The 16,496-nt window shown below is 37.3% G+C and overlaps 2 protein-coding genes across 2 annotated transcripts; one reads left to right on the top strand and one right to left on the bottom strand.

Moving 5' to 3' along the window:
• Positions 1 to 330: 330 nt before the first annotated feature.
• On the top strand, positions 331 to 5,696 carry LOC137043641 (uncharacterized). The gene is made up of 3 exons (XM_067419951.1): positions 331 to 353; positions 523 to 739; positions 3,560 to 5,696. The coding sequence occupies exons 2-3, from the start codon at positions 526 to 528 to the stop codon at positions 4,495 to 4,497; spliced, it is 1,152 nt and encodes a 383-aa protein (XP_067276052.1). The 5' UTR covers positions 331 to 353; positions 523 to 525; the 3' UTR covers positions 4,498 to 5,696.
• Positions 5,697 to 5,826: 130 nt separating this feature from the next.
• Positions 5,827 to 16,483, bottom strand: dcun1d5 (DCN1, defective in cullin neddylation 1, domain containing 5 (S. cerevisiae)). The gene is made up of 10 exons (XM_067419952.1): positions 16,354 to 16,483; positions 15,426 to 15,468; positions 15,218 to 15,320; positions 15,046 to 15,137; positions 14,376 to 14,446; positions 14,171 to 14,262; positions 13,972 to 14,080; positions 12,758 to 12,862; positions 7,029 to 7,131; positions 5,827 to 6,253 (listed from the first exon to the last, which is right to left on the bottom strand). The coding sequence occupies exons 3-10, from the start codon at positions 15,286 to 15,288 to the stop codon at positions 6,198 to 6,200; spliced, it is 699 nt and encodes a 232-aa protein (XP_067276053.1). The 5' UTR covers positions 15,289 to 15,320; positions 15,426 to 15,468; positions 16,354 to 16,483; the 3' UTR covers positions 5,827 to 6,197.
• Between the last annotated feature and the right edge of the window lie 13 nt (positions 16,484 to 16,496).

Here is a 16,496-nt window from a genome sequence, read left to right as displayed (position 1 = left end):
ATATATCCAAATATGATTTTTCTGCTGTTGTATTGCATTGAATGGATACAATCATACCTGCTTGAATAATTGTCAAATTCTTATTTGCTACTCTGCACGAATGTATCACAGTGGCAAACAATGTTACTAATTACCCAAAACTCACATTTGTTCAACCATATACTGGCTTTATATCAACTCAAATCTTTAAGATAATCCACTGGCATTCTCATCCACATGACATCCTGTCTATTATTGAAGAGAAAAAATGTTAATCTTTAAACATGGAGCACGAGAAGAAATATAAGGGCTGTCATGTGAGGACTGTACTTTACTCCTCTTATTGAGAAAACAGCACAAACAAGACTCGTTTGGTGAGTTTCTGACTGGCTGATCAGAATGATTTTTATAAATATATGTAATTTATCTGTATGGTTTTAAATGTATTTAATTCTTTAAATGTTAACAGTAAGACATTCTCAGATTTTCTCAAACTATTTAAGATTTTACATTGAAGTTAATGAACATCTCTTTTTTTTAGAGACCATGGAGTTCAGAATCCATTCTTTGTTGAGTTTGATTCTCCTTTGGAACTTTCCATGTGTAAGTAGAAGCAGAAAAGAACCCAATGACATGTATGAGAGAAATGATCAACAGTCGCCAATGAGTCAAACAAACTATCTGGTCAGACCTGAAAACTCACTTCACATTCATTCAGGAGAAACGCTGATACTTCGGTGCAGACATGAAGGAAATGAAGGTGAGCAGCATGCATACAAATGTATTTCTTTTTAAAGCATGTGGGGAATATAAATACACAATCTTATTCCATTATCTTAAATATTACACAAAATGTAATGTTGATTGCATGTACCAAGCTCAGTTTAGCCCCAGAGTTATTATATGTACAGGGAGTGCAGAATTATTAGGCAAATGAGTATTTTGACCACATCATCCTCGCTATGCATGTTGTCTTACTCCAAGCTGTATAGGCTGGAAAGCCTACTACCAATTAAGCATATTAGGTGATGTGCATCTCTGTAATGAGAAGGGGTGTGGTCTAATGACATCAACACCCTATATCAGGTGTGCATAATTATTAGGCAACTTCCTTTCCTTTGGCAAAATGGGTCAAAAGAAGGAATTGACAGGCTCAAAAAAGTCAAAAATAGTGAGATATATTGCAGAGGGATGCAGCAGTCTTAAAATAGCCAAGCTTCTGAAACGTGATCATCGAACAATCAAGCGTTTCATTCAAAATAGTCAACAGGGTCGCAAGAAGAGTGTAGAAAAACCAAGGCGCAAAATAACTGCCCGTGAACTGAGAAAAGTCAAGCGTGCAGCTGCCAAGATGCCACTTGCCACCAGTTTGGCCATATTTCAGAGCTGCAACATCACTGGAGTGCCCAAAAGCACAAGGTATGCAATACTCAGAGACATGGCCAAGGTAAGAAAGGCAGAAAGTCAACCACCACTGAACAAGACACACAAGCTGAAACGTCAAGACTGGGCCAAGAAATATCTCAAGACTGATTTTTCTAAGGTTTTATGGACTGATGAAATGAGAGTGAGTCTTGATGGGCCAGATGGATGGGCCCGTGGCTGGATTGGTAAAGGGCAGAGAGCTCTAGTCCGTCGCCAGCAAGGTGGAGGTGGAGTACTGGTTTGGGCTGGTATCATCAAAGATGAGCTTGTGGGGCCTTTTCGGGTTGAGGATGGAGTCAAGCTCAACTCCCAGTCCTACTGCCAGTTTCTGGAAGACACCTTCTTCAAGCAGTGGTACAGGAAGAAGTCTGCATCCTTCAAGAAAAACATGATTTTCATGCAGGACAATGCTCCATCACACAAGTACTCCACAGCGTGGCTGGCAAGAAAGGGTATAAAAGAAGAAAATCTAATGATATGGCCTCTTTGTTCACCTGATCTGAACCCCATTGAGAACCTGTGGTCCATCATCAAATGTGCGATTTACAAGGAGGGAAAACAATACACCTCTCTGAACGGTGTCTGGGAGGCTGTGGATGCTGCTGCACGCAATGTTGATGGTGAACAGATCAAAACCCTGACAGAATCCATGGATGGCAGGCTTTTGAGTGTCCTTGCAAAGAAAGGTGGCTATATTGGTCACTGATTTGTTTTTGTTTGGTTTTTGAATGTCAGAAATGTATATTTGTGAATGTTGAGATGTTATATTGGTTTCACTGGTAAAAATAAATAATTGAAATGGGTATAAATTAGTTTTTTTGTTAAGTTGCCTAATAATTATGCACAGTAATAGTCACCTGCACACACAGATATCCCGCTAAAATAGCTAAAACAAAAAAACAAAAAAAAGTTTTTTGTGTTAATTGAGAACATGGTTATTGTTCAATAATAAAATGAATCCTCAAAAATACAACTTGCCTAATAATTCTGCACTCCCTGTATTTGCTGCACACACACACACACACATCTGGTTAGCTATCTTGGTGGTGACTCTCCATACATGTAATGGTTTTTATACTTTATAAAAAAAAAATTGAGAGTTTTTGAGAGAGAGAGAGAGAGAGAGAGAGAGAGAGAGAGAGAGAGAGAGAGAGAGAGCACGATGCAGTACACTTTCTTTGGCCAGGTCATCACTGCTTCTATTCAGGGAGTTTCAGTTTGGCAGTGAATGCTCTCAAAGACAAAGCTCAACAAGCTCTATATGCCATTAAGAAAATAATCCAAACCTTTGACTTTCCGATTCCAATCTGGATCAAAATCTTTGATAGTGTGATTCAGCCCATAGTGCTGTATGGAAGTGAAGTTTGGTGTCCACTAAGTGATCAGAGAATCCCACAGAATTGCTACATTTTAAAGCGTTACAAATACAAACCCAAGAACTGAACCCTGAAACAAGTCCCCTCAGTCAGCTGGTTCTGAGACTTACTGACCAGACTAACTCCACCTCCAGAGACAGCAGGTGAATGTGTGTGTAATGTGTTGCACCTCAGTGTGTCCCTACGGCTCTTATTCAGTAGCTGAGTATAGACTAAAATTACTTATCCTGGTGTTGTTTTAAATTCAGTTATGAGCTATATACTAAATGAGCTCATTTAGTTTAAAATATCTCTTTTATCATTTTCATTATTAAGTTTTATTATTTATAGTTATATTTGTTTAATGTGTCTAGTTTTCATTCATTTTTATTTCTGTTTTAGTTTTTTTTACACCAAGTAATATCTGAAATGCTGCTTTAATAACTAGCATTTTTTAATGTTTTATTTTATTTCAGTATTAACATTTAATTGGAAAAATGTCAACTAAAATTAATAGTTTAGGCAAAGCAGATTTATTTATGCAGCACATTTCATGCACCATTGTAATTCAAATTGTTTTACACAGTAAAGGAATTAAAATATTCAGATAAAAAAATATATAACCTGAATCACTCCTATCTGGAGTGGATGCATATTTATTATTATATTATATGATGAGTTTAAGTTGTAGATGAATATTTTGTGATTGTTAAGTGCCTTTCTTCCACTGACCATTTTTTAAAAAGTGTTTCAAGCTTTGAAAAGCATTTGTTTTGATTGTTTTATTCTTCACTTTGCAGTGCTGGCTCAGTGGTGGCAGACACCCTTTGGACTGTTTGAAGGCTGCAACCACCAAAACAAAGACCCAGTGGAAACATGCAATGCCACTTTGAGGATTCCAAAGGCCACATCCAGCCATGACGGACTCTATTTCTGTATCCATCTGGACCAGATGAGCAAAACAATTGTGCCTTACAGAGTTTGTGTAGTGGGCTTAAATCCTAACACCAAGAAACGGCTGAGGAAGACCAGGGAGGTGTACACGGAAACGCTGTCAGAAAGCCATTTCGCAGCGGCTGTGGCATCATCAGTAATCGTGAGCTTTTTAGTGGCCTTCACACTTGGTGCGTTCAGTAGATCCTACGTGATAAAGTGTCTACAAACGATAAGGTCTTGCCTACCATATAGAATAAACAATCACAATGATATCGATGGACAAAACAACGCACAGACCACCAGAACACAACCTGAGACAGTGTTCTTTTATAAAAACAACAGTACTGGAGAAGACACTGTGGACGTTGGTATGACTGATCAGGAACCTAGGAACGCTGATAATGTAGACGCTAGAGAAAATGGAAATGCAGATGACGGCAAGGATGATGCAAACCAAACTCAGAGCTGTGAAGGTGAAGAACAAAACCAAGAGTTCAGATCAGTGGTTAGTCCACATCCAAAGAAGAAGAGCCGCATCATTAAACTGTACAACTATGATGAAGACGGGAATCAATACAGCCACATCAAAGACCCTGGAATAGAGGGTAAAGACGAGGTCAGGCCAAAAATGAGAACGAAATCACTGACAAGACTCAATGCCATCATGATACAGGCAGACATCAGCCCAGTTAGAGAGTCAGCCGAGAACCAGTTGACTCAACCTGATGTTCCTTCCCATGAAAGCAGTGTTTCAGCTACAGAAGGAGACGCTGTCTCACAAACAAGTCAAGAGACATCATGAAATGGAGGAAGCAATAATTGTAAAGACCTTTGAAAATGTTGTGGGTGTAATTTAGATTATGCAGATTCCCCCCCCCCCCATTTTGAAATCAGAATTGGCAGACAACTGGGACAACTCTGGATTCTTTCAAAATCCAAGTGCTCATTAAAATTTAGCAATTTTGTGTCTTTAATATCTGTGAATTGTAAGTTAAAATTGTATACAGACAATGTCAGCTGTTCTTTCAACAGTAGTTGATGCATATATTAGAGATGTAATCAAAAATATTTATACAGTATTTGTTCAGAAGTTTGGGGTCAGTAAGATTTATTTTATTGAACAATGTTTTTTTTCAGTAAAGCTGCATTAAAGTGACAGTACAGACATGCATGTTACAGAAGATTTATATTTAAAATAAATTCTGCTCTTTTGAACTTATTAAAAAAATCAGCAAAATATTTGATTTATAATCAAAATCTTTCTTGAGCAGCGAATCAGAAGAATCATGACACCACTGAAAATTCAGCTTTGCATTACATGAATAAATTACATTTTTAAATAATTTTTATTTCTAAAATTTTACAGTGTTACTTTTTTCACTGTACTTTGGATCAAATAAATGCAGTCTAGATGAGCATAAGAGACTTACCTTTGATATAAATTTTAAAGGTTCATACGGACCCAAACTTTTGAGTAGTAGTGTGTGTAAAAGTAAATATTTTTATTCATGCTACATTTAGATTGTTGAATAATCCTTAATTGCTCTTACATTACTGTATGCCACTAGACTGGGACAGCCGGCAAACCTGTACATTAATTTCTACTCCTTCTGATACACTTTTGCGGGAACCAATCAGACTGGCTTATCCACCTAGCACGCTATTGGCGGGTTTAACATGATGACGGATAAAGAAAAAGCGCTATATAAATGCAGTCCATTTAAAGAAGCGATGGGTCGTTCCCACAAGTATAGGTCTCTGCAGGTTAGTAATAATAGTTATCACATCAGTGGGCAAGGCCATAAACAGAGGGATGTTTTCAACTACATTACCTGATTTGCCCACATCACAGTGTGGGTAGGGTTTATGGGTGTGGTCGGGTGAAGGGGATCATTTTTATTGTGTAATTAATAGTTTGAAACCCCCCACAAATGTAGAAATGCCCACTCTTGTTCCGCAGTTTATCATGCCTCTTGTGGTTTCATTGGATGAATGCATCGAGAGTCATTTGCATAATGCTCATTTATCACACCTCTTGTGCAGTAGAAAATACAGAGTAGACTCCCCAGACCCAAGTTCAATCTTAAATTGTAATTGTAAAAAGGTATGCCACTAATGTCCAGAACAAAAATAATTTACAACTGCTTTATTTATTTCCTTTTCAAGACACTATAAACAAAGTAAAACTTTAAGGAAAAAAAAATGAAAGGGACAAATTACAAACAGACTGTTTCCCTCTCAGAAAAAAAAAATCATACAACACTGGCAATAGAATGGTTGAAACAAATCAATACATATGAAAAATATTTCCCCTTTTGTTTGTCTTGTGATTTCTCTGTGCCATTTTCCTTTTTAAGTAACACTGTAAAAGTCTCTGGGTAGTGATGATCCGTATTGGGCATCGGACACGAAGCAATCCTCGAGAGGTTTGCCATCTTCTGGGGCAGACTGGGGCACACCGACAAAAATATCTGATGTGCTTTAATTCAGCATCTGGTTGTGCTATAATGCAATTTTGGCTTTATGCCACTCCACAAACTCATCCAGCATCACTGGCCCTGAAATTGGCACAGAGACAGATCATTAGAAATTCAAATGAGAAAGACGAATGGAAGGGTTACAAGACAATAGAGCTACACGATAAATTGACGATCACAATTGTTTTGGTATAATATAAAGATCACGATTCTGCTACGATTTTGAATAGACAACTGAAAGAAAACATTTACTAAATGTTCTGACAAAATTTGAATTGCTGCAGTCTATTTAAAATGACTTTAAAATAATGAATTTGAATGAATTATTCACTGACTCAAATACTGCTCCTACTTCTCACTTGTTTTATTACTGGATGAATCAGTGTTTTTGAACAGATCTTTTGAATGAATGACAAATACATTTTTAAGTCACTTGTCATCACCTACTAGTGTAACAATTTAATTGATCCTCATTTGAAGTATTAAATTACTTTCAAAAGGTGATTAACTCTATTTTGATACCTACCATGGACATCAGTGTTTATGTCGGAACTATAAACTTTTATTCCAGTACGTCTGTGAGAATATGAATTCTAAACCTAACAGAAATATTGATACTGTGTGTTTGAAAACACTATTTGTGAAGCCGTTTCATACCTATACATGACAACAGCGTTCTCTGGGTCAGTGTACCAAACATACAGGCAGATTTTGAATCCGCTGTGATTTTGTCAAAGGTTAAATAGACATAGCCAAATCGCTGTCATTTAGAAATAAGACCACGTGGGTGTTTGAATCGAGATTGCGATCTATTAATGATTAATCGTGCAACTCTACAAGACAAACATGAACTTACAGGCTCCATCTTCATCGTAGTTGCTCAAGTCTGTGTTAACTGTACGGCTGAACTCTAAGACGTTGTACCATTGGTCCTTGTTCATGACTTTATACTTTGATTGCTAGAGGAAAGATACTTCTGTTAGTCACATTATTAAAGAACAAATATTTTTAAATTCAGTTTTTAGATGCATAGTTCACCAAAAAAACAAAAACAATTCAGGACCAAGCACTAATGTGTATGGCACAATAAGTCACCCAAACACGGCTGGGCATCAGAGCAACTGGCACAACGAGCAATTAAAGGCATATTAAGATGATTTTTAGCAACATGCTTGAAAAAATAAAATAAAACACAATCTCTAGAAGTGATTTAATTGTTTATCACTTTCGACCAATAGGTGGCGCTGTGACCAAATTGATGTGAAGTGACAATGACATGCATATTTTGGTGTCAATATCCTGAAACACTGCAGAAATACAGCCTCAGTGTCTTTTTGGCATAATGCCATTAACTTTGTCCATGTGTAATAAGCAAATGGTTAGGTCTATAGACAGGAAATCCATAACTTTATGTTGTTTTATTAAAAGTTATTATAGTAGAATTTTTAGAAATGTATAACTTTTGAAGGTGGCGCTGCTCCAAGACTTTCTGAGTAGTCAGGGCATGGTGCGAAGACACATACAGAGTTTCGTAACGATACGCCAATGTGTTCATATTAGCGCAGGGACAATAAATCGACGCATCGCTCGATTATGAGATTTTCCATATGCATTGCGTTTCTCTCTCAAATAGATTCTGAGCTTAGTTTTTAATAGCAGAGGGCAATCTAGTTTTTAACCCCACACTCAAATGCTCACGAAGAAGAGCGCTCGTCTGAGAATGTACTTGCATGGGGGGTAGCTAGCAATTTTGGGCCCTATGAAAAAATATGAGCTTGGGCCCCCTATTGTACCAAACATACAGGCCAACCTATAGCGATCCAAAATCGTTGTCAGCCATTTATTAAATATACACTACTCAAACAAAAGTTTGAGAATGGTATGATTTCTAAATTGTTTTTAAAGAAGTCTCTTCTGCTCACCAAGGCTGCATTTATGTTATTAAAATTCAAAAAAGCTGTAATATTGTGAAATTCTATTCAAATGTAAAATAACTATGTGAATATATAGTAAAGGGTAATTTATTCCTGTGATCAAAGCTGAATTTATCATCATTACTCCAGTCTTCAGTGTCACATGATCCTTCACTAATCATTCTCATATGAGGATTCACTGCTCAAGAAGCATTTATGATTATTGTCAATGTTGAAAGCAGTTGTGTAAAACATTTTTTTTAGGATTATTTGATGAATAGATTTTTTTTAAATTATTTTCGAGAAAGAACTTAAATATATAGTTTATTCAGCAAGGATGCATTAAATTGTTCAAGTGACAGTATAGACATTTATAATGTTGCAAAAGCTTTATATTTCAGATAAATGCTGTTCTTTTAAACTTTCTATTCATTAAATTATCCAGACAAAACTGTTTTCAACACTGATAAAAATCATACATTTTTGTTGATCATTAAATCTTCATATTAGAATGATTTCTGAAGGATTATGTGACTCTTGAGACTGGAGTAATGCGGATAAATTCAACTTTGATCACAGGAATACTTAAAAAAAAAAAAAAATCTATTCAAATAGAAAAAAAAATACATTGTAAAAATTTTACACAACAATACTGTTTTTGCTTTATTTTGGATCAAATAAATGTAGCCTTGGTGAGCAAAAGATACTTCTTACAAAAACATTTTAAAAATCTTACCGTTCTCAAACTTTTGGCCGGTAGTTAAATAGCACAATTTCTGCTTCTCATCTCCTTCACCTTCTCCTTCCTTCCTGACCTGCATCCCTTGTCAAAGCTGAGCTTTGGTTGATACAGTCTTTGCCAGCTGATTGTTTCTGCTGCTTGTTTTAACTTCTATTGTAACACAGCCGTTTAGTTAGCTAACTTTACACATCTCATCTTGCACTTTGTGACTGTTAACTGAAGCGTTGCTCTGGAATTCGCGCTCAGCAACTGTCAATATAAAGCCTGCGGAACGTTGTGTGTTTTAGTTTTTTTTAGATTATTTGACGTTTAATGCATTATATGAGTCACATTTACAAAAAACAAAATGACATTCTTTTGATTTTCAGTGGTGAAAAACATAACCTATGGAATAGACTGTCGCTTTAGCCTCGGTTTTGATGACCGGACTTATAGTTCTTTATTCTAGAAATTTAGATGCACCCTAGCGGCAGTAAATCTAATCTGCCGCGAGTGTAGTCTAGCAACTCTCAATACCTTCTCAGCTGTAAAAACCAAACTCTGGTCAGAACAATCACATCATGTATAGCGTCGGTGGGCAGGGCTTAACAAAATGACAGCAGAGTTGCGCTTGCGTGCTACTAGTAGTGATGGGAAGTTCGGTTCATTTCCACGAACCGGTTCTTTCGGACAGTTCGTTTCAATGAACCGGTTAAAAAAAAAAAGTTTCACCGGATCACCGTTTTTTTTACGTCCTTACGTAATGACGTGTTTTTTGTAATCCCGGCAGATGAAAATACATTCAAACACATTCATATAAAGTATTTGTAATCAAAATTTAGTCTAGTAATAATTATTATTGTCATCATCATTTTGGATACGTTTTTTCATTTGTTTTGCAAAAGCACTCAATACAGCCACTGTCGTGCAAACACTGATGGTTTACACAGATTAAATAAACACACATTGACATAAACTTACACAAATCCTCGGTTCACCCGTGCTCATATTATCAGCATCAGTTGTCCGAGAGAAACAGCATCAGCTGTCCCACTCCGAGAGAAACAATTCGGTTCAAGACGACGGTATCAGGCATGCTCAGTCTCTCAGCTCATCGGTTCTCAGAATCAAACATGTCCGAAAGATCGAACATGTCCGATAGAAACTGGTGATCCGAGAACCGCTACAACCCGGCCCTGACTCCAGAACTGCTGTATCAGTGTATCTGTGCTGAGCTGCAAACTGCTGCAAGCTGACTATGTAGTCTGATATCAAGCCTACCATTTTGATTACATTTTAAAATGTGTATCGACTTAGAAATTAAATAAGAAAAAAGCTGTTCCTGAAAATATCATGCATTATTGATAAAACAAATGTATAGTTTGACCGTTTTACAATCCATTGTGTTTCCAAACTTTAAAATAATACAGTGATAAGACAGCTTTATGTGATGATTTTTCCAAACGTGATTCATTTTATACACTTAAAACCTGCATTTTATTCCTCTGAACAAATAAAACGCATGCTCAGCTCATCGGCTTATCAGTTCTCAGAATCGAACGTGTATGAAAGAAATGGTTTTGGATTCTGTACTGCTGATCCGAGAACTGTTGTACGTTCGGTTACACACGCATGCTCAGTATCAGCGGCTCGTGAGTTCTCATCAGTTCTCTCAGCAAAACATGTCTCATTTCAGTGAACTGTTGGAGTTACAACATAATTCAAGATATTAGTTTATTTCTACTCGGAGGGACTGTAACTCGTGTCAGAAAGTGATTACCTAAAGTAAATTTAAAGGGTTACTTCAGCGATTAGCATATGGCATTGTATCAGTAGAAACCCTGGAGTATATTCGAATGATCGGTGAACAGCGGTCTTTCGAATCAACTTTTTGTGCGACTCTGGAAGACTTGGAGTTAAGCTTTTCTCTGATAAAAGAACAAAGGGAAGAGGTGTTCTGAGTTTTGCCCACCGGATACTGCAAAATTTTAATATGTCAACTAGCTCCGAGCCTCCGCTTCACCTTTGTTGCTCTGGTTGGTTGTAGCGCTATCCAATTGCGTGCAGAGGGAGATTGAAAGACAACAGTTTATCCCGCCACTCGGAATTGAGCCCTGTCAATGGTGAGTTTCCAGACCAAACATCTTGATAAGGGTCTGGCTTGTTAATTACTAATAAAACCGATCTCTGGGGGCCCCAAAAGTTCATGGACCCTTAGAATCGCCCCTGCACATCAGAAAGCTTTTATGATGCAAGATTATATAAACGGCCCACTTCAAACACCAATCTTGAAATTCACTTCAACCTTGGAATTAATTATATTTTATAGAAGGTTAAAGTGGTGTATGGAATTGGAGGAAAGAAGAGCCAATACGGCTGTTTCTAAAGCACGCAGTGCCATCTGCTGTTCAGAATCGATTTAGAGAGAGAATCGTGTTGAATTCGAAAATTCTCAGAAGCAATCCCGCATCATTTCTCAATTCATGAAGCATTGATTTATTGTCCCATTGTGTTTGTTGATCATATAGCATTTTACGAAAATTGGGTATCGTTCGACTGGCATTGCTGCACCAAATCTAAGGAGACTAGTTTTGTGATTTTTTTGCCAAAGCCTTACCCTTAGGTGGCTCTTCGGGGCATTGTGCTGATGACCTATACCAAGTTTAATAACAATACGCTAATGCATTCATAAAATATAGCATTTTCCTACAAAATTCAAAATGGCAGATAAATTAGATATCATTTGTTTTAGCATGCCACCCTGAGATCAGATTTTTGACCAAACCGCGCAGAAGTTATAAGCAAAACCCGCCATTTTTGTATCTCGGGCCCAGTAGGTGGTGCTGAAATACAGCCTGTAGCCTTAGGTCATGTTTTTGATAACGTACCAACTTTGGTCTGAATACGATAAAGCATTCAGGAGATACAGCCTTACGTCTATATTCACAAATGCTATGTAAAATTTGCGGATTATTCAAAAACAGTTTAAGTAATCAACTTTTCAACTTTTTTAAGCATGGTCTGAAGATGATCTGGTTACATTTTCATGAAAATCAGAGCAACTAGGAGGATTTAGAAAAAAGTTATTAAAAAATTCATGACGTCATCCTGTGCAATCGATGTGTCTTGAGCCAAGGAATCAGAGGACAGTTGGTAGCACTAGAGGGATTGAGTTATAGACTCCAAATTTGCTATGGTGACAGTTCAGACTGTCATCTGTGTGCCAAATTTCATATCCTTCCTGCAAGTGATTCTATAAGCTATAGACTTCCAGAGTGGAAGAAGAAATGGAAGAATAATAAGAACGCCAACGATTAGAACAGATGCCTACGCACCTTCGATGCTTGGCACCTAAACAAGAGATCATAATGGTTCAGTTTGGCTTTAAATGGTGATTTGACAGCCAGTTTGGAGAAAGAGGACAAACCTCCTAGCCTGACAAGCCAGACCCACATCAAGATGTTTGGTCTGGAAACTCATTATTGACAGGGCTCAATCTAAGGGGCGGGATAAATGGTTCTTTCAAACTCCCTCTGCACGCAATAGGATAGCGCTACAACCAACCAGAGCAACGTGAAGCAGAGCTAGTCAACAGATTAAACTTTCACCGTATCCGGTCGGCAAAACTCTGACCACATCTTCCCTTCTTAAGAATGATTTCAGTGCCGTTTTTGTTCTTTTCTCAGAGAAAAGCTCAACTCTAAGTCTTCCATAGTCATGGCCAAAGTTTATTCAAAAGGCCGTTGTTCACCAGCTTCTCTTTACTAGTAGCACGCAAGCGCAACCCTGCAGTCATTATGTTAAGCCCCGCCTACCGACTCTATACACGATGTGATTGGCCTGACCAGAGTTTGGTTTTTACAGCTCAGAACTGTATTGAGTGTTGCTAGACACTCGCGGAAGATTAGATCTGCTGCCGCTAGGGTGCGTCGCGATTTCTAGGCAACAAACCTCCAGAAATTGGTGGAATACTGGGAACAGAGGCCACGTTCTTCCAAGGATCAGTGCCAACATGGATTTTGCAGTGTCCATATCAAGACTCCGTTGATCTTTATCCTACAGACAAAATCAAAAGAATATGTTGAGAGAACATCAGCAAAGTCTGGAACACTACATGACTTTTAAAATCTAAACAGATTTTAAAACACTTGGCAATCGTACACTTGCCAACTTTATAAATGGTTAGAGAGAAAAACTGTGCATCATACACTACCAACACCAGACTCCCAAATCTTTCCAAAAACAACAAACCTCACAGAACCACACACCTCATTGCTTGTATGAAACAAACATGGATGTGCAGGAGATGACCGCAGTAGTTGGTGTAGCGACTCTGTGTGTTGAGTCGCAAAAGAAAAATTGAGTGCATTTGGATGCGGTCTTGGGTGGGGAAACAGTCAATATAGACTCTTACTATTTTTTTTTTTTTTTTACAGATTACAACAGGAGTTGAGTAGGTGAGCGGTGCAGTCAGTTACTTTACTATATGTGCTGATGAGTCAAATATTTAGGTTCATTTATTATGCGTGGTCTGTTAATATACTATCGCAGGGGTCCCCAATCTCGGTCCTGGGCCACTGTCCTGCAGAGTTTAGCTCCAACCCCAATCAAACACACCTGAAACAGCTAATCAATGCCTATAAATGGGTTGGAGCTAAACTGTGCAGGACAGTGGCCCTCCAGGACCGAGATTGGGGACCCCTGTACTTTTGTATTGTTATTGTATTTTGTTGCAACACAATTAGTTGGTAGATAGAGGACAGCTTCGGTTTCAGTAGCGACGCGTAATACACTACACGACGTGTTCTAAAATAGACTAAAAATATAAAATATGTTTTGATATCCTCTGACAGGAAGAAATCAGTCTGAAGCTATGATGTGCCCATCATACACTACACGATTGTCTGTGAAATCTGTCAACTCCAGACTGCATAAAATCTGCAGACTAGATTAGATTTTCAGCAACTATTGTAGACTCATCAAGACCGCAAATCAGGGCAAAAATCTGAGCAAAAGTAGTGCAGTGTATTCCAGCCTTAAGTAGACACAAATTCACTGCAAAATAGAAAAAGATGCAAGCAATATTTATCTTATAATGATTGACTTATCTTAAAATGGAAAAGAAAGTGCTTTTCCGCCCGTCCTACTAAAAAAAAGCCTCTCACCCTGGCAAAGTCGAAGGCATATCTGTAAATGCTCTTGAATATAACTGGGTCATTCAGTTGAGAGCGTAAATAATCCAGTCTTCCTTGTAATCTCTCTGTGCAGTCACAACTGAAAAGAGATAAGAGAAGTTAAATGCTAAAATCATAAAACTTGATATTTCATGATATCCAAGGCATGTGACATGTAGGTTGTTCTTACTGTAGTGATGTCATTCCTTTCATCCACTCTTCTTTTGTGAAAAATCCCATATTTGTTGCTTCAAGTTTCCAGGCTAAAACTAACATTACAATCTGAAGGGCCACAAAAACACAGCAATGTCATATTTTGGACAGTTACAAGAGGGTAGAATGCTAAAACCTAACTTCAGCATATACTATGAACTATACGAACAAATTTTGCTAACATTTTCTGGCTCCACTCCGATGTCCTCACAGAACTTCTCCATGCTTTCTGGTCCGACAATGTCATCTGACCCTGCACACATTTGAAGCCACAACATTTACCAGAAATTTTTTGATTGACCCCATTCGACTTTCTTAAAACATGTTTATCATGTAATAGCCAACGATTCATCAGTGCACATTTTTTAAACAAACAAAAAAAAAAGCCTTCAAAATCTTTAATTCACAATATTTAATAACTTTATAATTCATAATAATTTTTCAGCCCTTGCCCTCCAAATGTCATTTAGACATATTTTACATATTTAGCCATTAGTTTATTTAAAAAATACAGTTTTCACTTTTAAATACGTCACATTACAGAAGTGAAATATTTCATTTTAACTGGCTGCATGTGTTTAAAATCGGCATGACACTGAAATTGGGCTGGTCTTTTTTATCCCTATTGTGACATATATCCGAGTTAAACAGCTTCATAAACAATAAAAAAATGCAGGGAAGGACTTGATTTTGTCTATATGGAATTGGACATGATTTGTTGGTTGAAATGTTACGGTTTGCTACCGCTGTGATGTCATTGCAAGAGGGAGGCAATTTTGCAATATTCCATAAAATCAAAAATAGCCCCTTTTGATTTCATGGCGACTTTAAAGAAAGCAATGATTCACATACCTGCATATTCGTAAAACCAGGCGAGACATTTCTTGCTAGAAAACTGATCCTCTGGGTTTACCATCCGTCCTGGAGTTTGTGTCCTACAGTAACTGAGGGGATAAAAGAGATGGTACAGTGAATATGTATGAAAGAGCTTAAGATGCGGAGTGCAAGACAGAAATATTTTTACCTGGTGATTTTGCACTTTCTAATGCTGGGGTCTTCAGAGCCGGATGACTTTCTTTTCTTTTTCACAGGCATAATGGAACTTAAGGTAAGTTGGTTCGGTCTTACTAAACAAATCCAAATCAAACAGAACAAATTGAAGCCGACAGTTGCTTTCCTTCCTGTCCAATTCAATATTTCAGTGTCAAAAAAGCAGAAACCAGCTCTACTACCTGTGTACCTCTGGGCACCGTGTCCATTCAAGTGCACCAGACTCTAAACCAGGAGGAAAAACAAAATGACACTCATACTCAATGCATGACTTACACAACAAATCGACTGAAATCTTAAATTCATACTAAAATTCAAATATGTGCTGCCAAGATATTATATAACTTACAAGTTATAAAATAAATATTTGCCACAAATTTCGCCTTTCTTAACGTCTTACTGTTCAGACATTTACAATGGGGAATAAATAATGTGAGGTTTACCATAATTTGTATGTGGACTCCATCAAAAACTATAAACATGAATGATGTCACACACATTTTCAAATCCGAGGCAAATAACGTTAAGTTAATGATTTGTATTTATATAGAATATCCATTTGGTAGAATAACAATGTCTAGAGCAACACTTGAGTTCAAACTTCGTACTTAATACAAAAAGGAATACCTCTCTTATAATTTAAAAATAAAGTAAAATGGCTGCTATTACAATCACATCATTAATGCAACCAGATCTAGAAATGAATCCAAGACTGTTCTAAAATTCCCCTGACAATCAACGGAATCTTTGATTTATACAGATGGAGTTGAAGTCTAATTCAAAAACAAACAACTGAAAAACTATCAAAGAAAACAATAATAACTGACGCATAGCCTTTGTGGCTACTGAAATGGCTGAACTGCTTAATGGCAAAAGCCCGAAACTCATCGAAACGTATGAAATAAATATAAATATAATTATATAGAGGTTAAAACATGAAGAGCGTTTAAACAACTTACTATACGACTAAAAAGAAACAAACACAAGCATGTGCTATATGAACATATATGAACACCACCTCACCGGCTCATTTAAATATCACAAATTAACACCCAATAAAACACCCCACATGTACAAAATTCAGTGTAATGAAGTGCGCACTCCTCAAACCTGAATTATCAGCTGGTTTTAGGTCGTCCTCTTGAGTTTATTTGTTAATAATTTCTTCTGCGTTTGTGCTGAAATCTACGACTGCTTCAGTATCACACTGAACTAGGAATGACCACTTCCGGCTCCCCAATTGACATAATAAA

This window comes from Pseudorasbora parva, chromosome 16 (genome assembly GCF_024679245.1).
Source record: "Pseudorasbora parva isolate DD20220531a chromosome 16, ASM2467924v1, whole genome shotgun sequence".
Classification (NCBI taxonomy): domain Eukaryota; kingdom Metazoa; phylum Chordata; class Actinopteri; order Cypriniformes; family Gobionidae; genus Pseudorasbora; species Pseudorasbora parva.
Note: the sequence above shows the minus strand (reverse complement) of the source record. Positions and strands in the feature narration are given on the sequence as shown.